Genomic DNA, 10,042 nt, shown 5'->3' with positions numbered 1-10,042 from the left:
AGATTTGGATACAAAAATATTCTGGCATATAAAAGAAATTGCCAACAATTTCAAAGAGTTTGACAATGCACTAAAACCTATCTACAGATTTGAAATTCACATGGAATCCGTGGAGTCCAAATAAGAGGCTGCACTTCCAAGGCATGCACTTCCAAGGCATACAGAACACAACAATTTGGTTCTGTCCAATAAGAATAAACTTTTACCAGTAGTTTATTAATTCATGATCAGTTTCTCTTCTATTACCATCTTAATTAGATAATGCCTGAAAAGTAGTTCCATTCTGCCTCATGCTAATGTTTGAAACAACTAGACTATATTGGTTAATAATTAAATTGTTATTCTATTACAATAGAAATTACTATTAAAGTAATTAATAAAAATAATATAATTCATCCACTTAATGCCACTACAAAAAGCTGTAGAGGGAGAAAAGCAAATGTGAAAACTGAGGAAGAGAAAAAGAGGTATTTTGTAGCTTTAATAGTCTCAAATATAATCGTTGGGTATCTTTCCGAATTAGGGTTGTATCACATGTGGCAATAACTCAGAAAATAAAATATTTTAACATTAGGAAATTACATCTTTTAGAAGATTATCATAATGTAGTTGGCATTTGGGCAGTAATTTCTACATATTTTATATGAGAAATAAAAATAAATTGTTATTTATTTTTGAGTAGGTAGCAGTTAGATAAAGCTATTGATCACTGACTAAATTATTATAAACTTTTTTATATTGACATAATATATCTTAATTTAATATTATGTCCTAATATTTTGGACATAATTATTTCTTACCTCCTCCAACCAGTTACTGGGTGGGTCTGCTTTTCAGGACAGCATACTGTTGAAATTGCAGCAAATGGCCATGCAAGTAATAAAATTAATGCAACCAATAAGGCACGAATTGGAAGCAGGATAATCCCAAGAAGGAAAATCTGAAAGTCAAAGTTGGTAAAAATAGATGAATGGACATTATTCTAATTCATAACTATCAAGCAGAAACATGTAACAGGAAAGTTTTATGGTATTCATGCATTCCCTCACTTAAGGATGAATTGTCTACTACCCTGTACCAGACAAGGATTTAAGCACAAAGAAAAATAACAAATTATATCTAACTTCACAAAGCCTACTGTGTAGCAAGAGAAACACTGAAGAAAAACCATAAGACAAATGATCTGCATATCCATGAAAGTGAATAGAGAATGCTGGGGGAACAAAGAAAAGGTGTATAAGATTTAGCAGCCAGGGAAAGCTTCCTGGAGGAGTTGTAGCTTGAACAGTCTTGCAAGACAAGCAGGAACTAGCAAGGTAAGAAGGGGAAATTGCTTTTTGAGAGCTTTAGGTAGAAGAGTGAAGACACCAGAGTGTGAAGAAGTAAATGCATTGTTTTATATACCTGCCAGAACTTTATAACTAATAATAAAAACAGATGAGAAAATAAAAATAAATAATAAGAAGAAAAGGAAATAAGTAAGAACAGCAAATAATACATGGATGCATACTATGTGATGTACCAGGCATTCTAAGCCTGTGGCATGTAGTAAGCTATTTAGTTTTTACAACCTTGAGTTTCAAGTTTTACATACCAGAGAGGAGTAGCACAGAAGGAGTTAAATTGCTTAAGATCACAAGTGGTAAAATCAGGATTTGAACCTAGTTTCCTTATAAAGTCTTTGCTCTTAATTCTTTCATTGTACTGCCTTTTGAGTTAAATAGACTGTGCTTATGTATAGCACATTGTCATTTTTTCTATAAGCCAATTATATTACTCAAATAGCATTCTTTTTCTGTCTCTATTGGCCCTTATATGATTCCGAGACCATCAAATAATTGATAAAAAATGCCAAAAATATTCTAATTATTTGGTCTCTAGAATACTAAATAGTAACACAAGGAAATGTACAGATCTAAAGAACACAATTCAATGAGCTTTGATAAATATATACTTGTGTAACCACCACCACAATTAACACACAAAACATATTTACCACTCTGAGAAAGTCACCTTGTGCCTCTTCTAGTCAAACCCTACGTTCTTAGGCAACCAATGCTAGATTTCTGTTGCCATAATTTAGTTTTATCTGTTCTTAAACATCACATAAATGGAATCCTATATCATGCATTCTTCCACTTAATATTTTTAATTCCACTATGTTGTTTCATACATTAGTAATTCATTCTTCATAATTGCAGAGTATTATTCCACTATGTAACTATATGACAATTGGTTTATTGATTCTCCTACTGATGAACATTTGGGTTGTTTCCAATTGTGGGCTCTTATGAATAAAGCCACTACGAACATTCTTATACAAGTCTTTCTGTGAATATGTTTTCATTTCTCTTTGGTAAATACCTAGGAGTTGAAATGCTGGTTCATAGATGTTGTTAAACTTTATAATAAGCCACCAGTTTTCTAAAGTTGTATCATACAAAAGTATCAGTAGAAATGTATGAGAATTTCAGCTGCTGTACATCCTTGCCAGCATTTGGTGTTGGTAGACTAAAAAAAAAAAAAATTTTATGGTCAGGCGTGGTGGCTCACGCTTGTAATCTCAACACTTTGAGAGGTCAAGGTGGGCAGATCATCATATCAGGAGTTCGAGACCAGCCTGGCCAACATGGCGAAACCCTGTCTCTACTAAAAATACAAAGAAATTAGCCAGGCATGGTGGCAGGCACCTGTAATCCCAGCTACTTGGGAGGATGAGGCAGGAGAATCGCTTGAATCCAGGAGGCAGAGGTTGCAGTGAGCTGAGATTATGCCATTGCACTAGACCGCATCTCAAAAACAAAACGAAACAACAAAACAACTTTATTAAGGTATAATGTGCATAAAAGAAAATACACCTATTTGAAGTTCATAGATTACAAGTCTCTCAAATGCATACTCCTATGCAATGACCACCACAATCAAGATATTTCCATCATCCCAAAAAGTTTTCTTTTGCCCTTTGCAATTAATATACCCTCCCCAAACCTAAGCAACCACTGATAGGCTTTCTTTCACTATAGTTTTACTTGCTCTAGATTTTCATATAAGTAAAATCACATAGCATTTTCCTTTTATTTTTTGAGACGGGAGTCTCGCTCTGTCGCCAGGCTAGAGAGTGCAGTGGCGCTATCTTGGCTCACTGCAACCTCTGCCTCCTGGGTTCAAGAGATTCTTCTGCCTCAGCCTCCCGAGTGGCTGGTACTACAGGTGCACATCACCACGCCCAGCTAATTTTTTGTATTTTTAGTAGAGACGGGGTTTCACCATGTTGGCCAAGATGGTCTCGATCTCTTGACTCATGATCTGCCTGCCTTAGCCTCCCAAAGTGCTGAGATTACAGGCGTGAGCCACTGTGCCTGGCAGCATTTACCCTTTTATATCTGGCTTGATCACTTCATATTTTTGAGAGTCAACCATATTGTCATATGTGTCAGTATTTACTCTTTTTAATCGGAGAGTACTATTCCATTGTATGAATATATCACAATCTATTTACTTGTTCAAGGACATTTGGCCCATTATAAGTTTTCAACCGTTATTGTTCATATGAACATTAATATTCAAATCTCTGTGTGACCATACATTTTCATTGCACTGTAAATAAAATTATTGGGTCATAGGGCATGCTTAACTTTATTTAATACTATAAAACTATTTCCCAAAGTGGCTTCACCAGTTTACATCTCTAGCACGGTATGAGAGTTCCTGTTGCTCCACATCCTTACCAACATATTGTATGGTCAGTTTTTTTATTTTTTAATGTTAGCCATTAAAGTGGGTATAAAATGATATCTCATGTGGCTTTAATCTACATTTCATGAACAATGATGTTGAACACATTTTTCATATGCTTATTGGTCATTTCTTTAACTTCTTATACTAGTGTCTGTTCAAGTCTTTGGCCCATTTTTACTGGGTTGTTTCTTTTTCTTATCAATTTGTCTTTTTCTTTTATCAAAACTGTCTGTCTTTTTCTTATCAATTTGTAAGAGCTCTGAAAATATATGCATTGAAAATATTTTCACTCATTCTGTGGCTTGCTTTCTCATTTTCTTAATAGCATTTTTTGATTAAAGTAATTTTAATTATGATGAAGCTTAATTTATCAATTTGTATTTTATGTTTAATTCTTTTCTGTGTCCTTCTGAAAAAATCTTTACCTCAAGGTCCTGAAAATATTCTATATTTTTTTCTTCTAGAAGCTGTATGGTTTTGAGTTTTACATTTCAATCTATGGTCAATTTTCAATGACTTTTTTGTGTGTGGTGTGCAGTATGGAGCAAAGTTCATTTTTAAGTATAAATTTATCTAGTTGTTGCAGCACCAAAAGACTTGACATTCCTCAATGAATTTTCTTGGCAATTTTGCAAAAAATCAATTGGATATTTATGTATGGATTCTCTTTCTGTTGCATTGATCTGTTCATCTATACTTCTGTCAATACTCCGCTATCTTATTTACTACAGCTTTGAAGTAAGTCTTGAAATCAGGTAGTGTGAGACCAACAACACTTTCTCCTTCAACATTTTTCTGAAGGCTATTTTAGATACTTCACATTTCCAAATAAGTTTTAGAATTGTCAGTTTCCATACATACACAAAAGCCTGTTAGAATTTTTACTGAGATTTCAAAATGAATCTACAGATCAATTTGGAGGAAACTGCCATCCTAATAATACTGATTCTTCCAATTCATAAACATGGTATATCTCTCCATTTATGTAAGTCTTCATTAATTTCTCACAGTAATATTTTGTAGTTTTCAGTGTAGTGGTCTTATATGGTTTTTTCTAAGTATTTAATATCATTTTATCGCTGTTATAAATTAATTACTTGATTTAATTTTGTAATTATTTGCTCCTCTAGTATATAAATGTAAAATTGATTTTAAGTTTTGATATTGTATCCTATGACCTAGCTAGGTTCACTTATTAGTCTTAGTAGTTAGTTGTTCTGTTGATTCCTTAGGAAGTTCTTCATATACAGTCTATATCATTTGTGAATAGGACAGTTATACTTTTCCCATTCTAATCCATATGTCTTTTATTCCTTTTTCTTACCTTATTGCACTGACTAGGATCCCCAACATAATGTCAAACAGAAGTGGTGAACAAGGTATTTGTCTTGTTCCAAACCTTTGCGGAAATAGATTCAATATTTTACCATCATGGTATTAATTGTGGGTGTTTTGTAGATGCTCTGTATCTGATGGAGAGAGTTCCCTTTCATCCATATTTTATTATGAAATTTTCTTATCATCAGTGGGTATTGAATTTTGTCATGTAAGTTAATGAAATTTCTTCATCTATTGAGATGATCACATGCATTTTATCATATGCTTTGCTTATATGGTGAATTACATTGAAATTTGAATCTTATATGTTAAATCAACCTTATATTCCTGAGATATGATGAACTTGGAAGTAATATACAGTATCATTCTTTTTATACAATGCCATATTTGACCTGCTAATATTTTGTTAAGAGTTCTTACGTTTATGAGCATGAGGAATATTGATCTATAATTTTCTTTTCTTATAATGTCTTTTCAGATTAGATATCAAGGTAATGATATCCCCATCAAAGTAATTAGGTAGTATTCCACACTTCTCTACTTTCTGAAAAAGCTTGTGTGCGTGATTTTATTATATTCTTAAAAGTTTGACAAAATTTACTAGTGAAATAATCTTGGTGAAAAGTTTTCTTTAAATGTATATTTGTGTATACAAAATAAATTCAAATTCCTTCATAGATAAAGGTCTATCCATATTTTCTAGTTCTTGTGTCCATTTTTGATACACTGGATTTTTGTCCATTTCATGTACATTTTACATTTACTGGCATAAGGTTATTAATAATGTTCCCTTGTTAGCCATCTAACCATAATGACACATGCTCTTTCATTCTTGATACTGGTAATCTGTATTTTCTTTCTTGTTTTATCATCAGTCTTGGTAAGTATTTATCAATTCCATCAAAAGGATTTATCAATTCCATTAGTCTATTCTATTAATCTATTAACAAATGTTTCATTTTAATTTCCTATGTGGTTAGTTTTCTATTTCACTGATTATTGCTCTTATCTTTATTATTTCCTTTCTTTGATTTACTTTGTGTTTAATTTTCTCTTCCAGCTTCTGAAGGTGAGAACTTAAATCATTAATCTTAAGCCTTTCTTCTTTTCTATGTATTTAAATGTATTGGTTTAGTTGCAAGCACTGCTTTAACTGCATCCTACAATTTTGATATGTTGTCTTTTGTTTACATTTATTTTAAAACATTTTGTAATTTCACTTGTAGTATGTTTTTGACCCAGGGACCATTTTAAAGTATATAGCTTGATTTCTAAATATGTCAATTTTTATCAGATGTATTTGTTATTCATTTCTAACATAATTCATTGTGGTCAGAGAATATGATGTGTAATATTTCAAACTTTGGAAATTTATTGAGTTGTTTTTATGACCCAGCATTTGGTCTATGTTGATAAGCATTTAATGTGTACTTGAAGGTATATTCTGGTATTATTGGAGGTAGCGTTCCATAAATTTCAATTCAGTCAAAGTGGTTACTAATGTTCAGATATTCTATGTTATTAATCTTTGGTTTGACTGTTCTGTCAATTACCAAGAAAGGGGTGTTTCTGTCCTCAATTATGTTTTATCTATTTCTTTGTTTAGTTCTCTCAATTTTAGCTTCATGTTTTCAAAGTTCTGACATTAGGTACATAAGCATTAAGTGCTGCTAAGTTTTCCCACTGACCTTTTTATTTTAAGAAATGTCCCTCTTTATATGTGGTGTTATGACATGTCTTGAAGTCTACTTTATCTGATATTAGTATGTATCAGCTTCCTACACTTACTATTTCCATGTTATATTTTCTTATCTTTGTGTTTACATTTATAGTGCATGTATTGTAAATTAATGTATAGCTGAGTCTTATTCTTTTGTCCAGTCTGAAAATCTTCGCCTTTGTTAGAATGTTAATGTATACCAAATTTAATTATTGATGTATTTGAATATAAATCTACTGTTTTGCTGTTTTTCTATATATCCCATGAGTTCCCACCAGTTTTATGTTTCTGTTTCTCTTTTCTGTTTTCTCGAGTTAATGAAATTTTTCTTTAGTGCTCCATTTAAATTTCTTTAATGGCTCCTTAGCTGTATCTTCTTGTACTTTTAGTCAGCAGTTGGGCTGAAGATTACAATGTGTGCTTAGCATAAGACAATCTTCTCTGAGTTAACGCTATACCACTTCACAGAAAGTGTAAGAAAAGCAGTACAATTCCATCCTATCCACCATCCTTTCAGTATTATTATATTTTTTACCTCTACATATATGTAAACCCAAGAAAATAATAATTTTTGTATTAAATGGTTACATTTTCTAACTCTTTGGTGAAATTAATATAAAGAAAAAAGTTTGATATTGTTCTTTCCATATTTACCATTTCCAGTGTTCTTCATTCTTTTCCGTATATCCAAGTCTCAATCTGGTGTTATTTTCCTACAACTCAAAAAATTTTCTTTACCATTTCTTGAATGCAGGCCTGACCACGAATTCCCTCCATTCTCACTTATCTGAAAATGTCTTCATGTCTTCATTTTCCCTTCATTTCAGAATAATATTTTCATTAGATATAGAATTCTGGGTTGATACTTGGGTTGGGTTATCTTTTTATTGGTGCATTCTAAGAGTTCTTTATATATTTTGAACACTCCACTCTTACTCAATGTATAATTTGCATATATTTTCTTCCATTCAGTAAGTTATCTTTTCAATTTCGTGGTAGTGTACTTTGAATCACAAAATGTTTTATTTTGATGAAGTACTCTTTACCCATTCTTTTTTTGGTTGCTAGTACTTTTGTTGTATGTCTAGAAAACCATTGCCTAATCCAAGGTCAAAAAGATTGACACTTATATTCTCTTCTAAGAGTTTTATGGCTTTAAGTCTTACATTTAGTATTGTGATTCACTTTGAGTTAATTTTTGTATATGCTGTGACACATGTCAATCCAATTGTTCCAGACCATTTGTTGCAAAAACTAGTCACTCCCTTTTATTGTCTTGGCAATCCTGTGGAAAATCAATGGCCATAGATGTATGAACTTACTTCTGTACAGTCAATTCTATTTCATTGATTTATATGTCTGTCTTGTTACTGGTACAACACAGTCTTGATTCTTGTAGCTTCATAGTAGGTTTTAAAATTGAGAAATGTGAGTTCTCCAATTTTGTTTTGATTTTTCAAGATTCTTTTGATTGTTTGTAGTCCCTTGCATTTCTGTATGAATTTTAAAATTAGCTTATCAATTTCTGCAAATAAATAAAGAAGCCAGCTGATATTTTGATAAGGATTATATTAATCTGTAGATCAGTTTGGGGAGTATCATTATCTTAACAATTTAAGTCATCCAAATCTATGAATACAGAATACAATGATATTTTGTAGTTTTCCGTGTAGAATTCTTCTGTTGCTAAAGTATTTCACTCTTTTTGATGCTAAGTTAAATTGAACTGTTTTTTAAATTTCATTTTCAGATTGTTGCTTGTGGAAAAAATATACCATGATTTTTTCATATTGATCTTGTATCCTGTCATCTTGCTGAACTCCTGTATTAGTTCCAAGTGTTTTTGTGCATTCCTTAGGATTTTCTATGTTTAAAAAATCATGTCATCTTGATAGTTTTACTTCTTCCTTTCCAATATAGATGTCTTTTCTTTTTCTTGCCTAATTGCCCTTGTTAGAACCTCCACTACAATGTTGAATAGAAGTAATGAGTAGACATCACTGTCTTGTTCCTGGTCTTAGAAGAAAACTTTTCGGTGTTTCACTATTAAGTATAATGTTAGCTGTTTTTCACATATGCCCTTTATAAGGCTGAGGAAATTCCTTTCCATTCTTAGTTTATTGAGTGGCTTTTATCATGAATGGGAGTCAAATCATTTTTCTCTGTCTGTTAAAATGATCTTGTGCCTTTTATTCAATAAATACGATGCTCATATTAATTTTTCTATGTTGAACCAGAATTCCATTTTTAGGATAAATCTCACTTTGCCACGGTATAATCCCTTTTATTAGTTGCTGGATTCAGTTTGCTAGTATTTTATTGAGGATTTTTGCATATATATTCACAATGAATCTTGGTCTATAGTTTTCTTTTATTGTGATGTCCTTTTTTGGTTTTGGTATCAGAGTAGGCCTGGCCTCACAGAATAAGCTGGGGAGTGTTCCCTCTTATTTTTTGGAAGGACTTGTGAAGGATTGATATTAATTCTTCTTTAACCCTTTGGTAGAGTTCACCAGTGAAGCCATCTGGTCCTCAACTTTTCTCTGTGGGATGTTTTTAATAACTAGTTAATCCTTTTATTTATTACAGATCTATTTGATTTTTTACTTATTCTTGAATCAGTTTTGGTATTTTGTGTCTTTCTAGAAATTAGTCATTTCAACTAAGTTATTTAATTTGTTAGCATGCAATTGTTCGTATAATTCTTATAATCCTTTTTATTTTGGAAAGGTCAGTAATATTGTTCTCTCTTAATTTGAGTCTTCTTTCATTTTTTTCTTGGCTAGTGCAGACAAATATTTGTCAGGTTTTTTTCAGAGTATCAACTTTTGGTGGTGGTGTTTTTCTTATTACTACTTTGGAATCATTGGTTATTTAGAAGTAATTTATTTCAATGTATTTTTTTGTGAATTTCCAACATTTTTTTTCTGTTATTGATTTCTAATTTCAATCCACTGTGGTCAGAGTACATACTTTGTATTATTTTAACCACTTTATATTTATTGAGACTTGTTTTATGGCCTAACATATGGTCTACCTTGGCAAATGCTCCAACAGCAGAAAACACGGAATGTTTTTTCTGCTAGTGTTAAGTATTTTACATATGAATCTGTTAGATCTAGTCAGTTTATAGTGTTCTTCAAGTCTTCTATTTCCTTGTTGATACTGTCTCATTGTTCTACCGTCTATCATTATTGAGTAATTGAAGTCTTTAGTATTGTCGAATTGTCTATTTCACCCTTCAGT

General features: G+C 31.8%; 1 protein-coding gene across 5 annotated transcripts in view; it reads right to left on the bottom strand.

The window, feature by feature from the left end:
- Nucleotides 1-10,042, bottom strand: part of LPCAT2 (lysophosphatidylcholine acyltransferase 2) — a 118,729-nt gene that overhangs the window by 100,785 nt on the left and 7,902 nt on the right. For all 5 annotated transcript variants that reach the window (XR_010344834.1, XR_010344835.1, XM_064383076.1 and 2 more), the window contains exon 2: nucleotides 801-940. Coding sequence is in view for 3 of the 5 variants with exons in the window: in XM_064383076.1 (XP_064239146.1) it covers nucleotides 801-940 (140 nt within the window). In the remaining 2 variants the exon portion in view is untranslated. The remainder of the gene's footprint in view (nucleotides 1-800; nucleotides 941-10,042) is intronic.

Source organism: Aotus nancymaae, unplaced genomic scaffold (genome assembly GCF_030222135.1).
Source record: "Aotus nancymaae isolate 86718 unplaced genomic scaffold, 86718_ANA_hifiasm-v0.15.2.pri h1tg000030l, whole genome shotgun sequence".
In the NCBI taxonomy this organism is placed as follows: domain Eukaryota; kingdom Metazoa; phylum Chordata; class Mammalia; order Primates; family Aotidae; genus Aotus; species Aotus nancymaae.
This window is presented reverse-complemented; position numbering and strand designations above follow the sequence as displayed.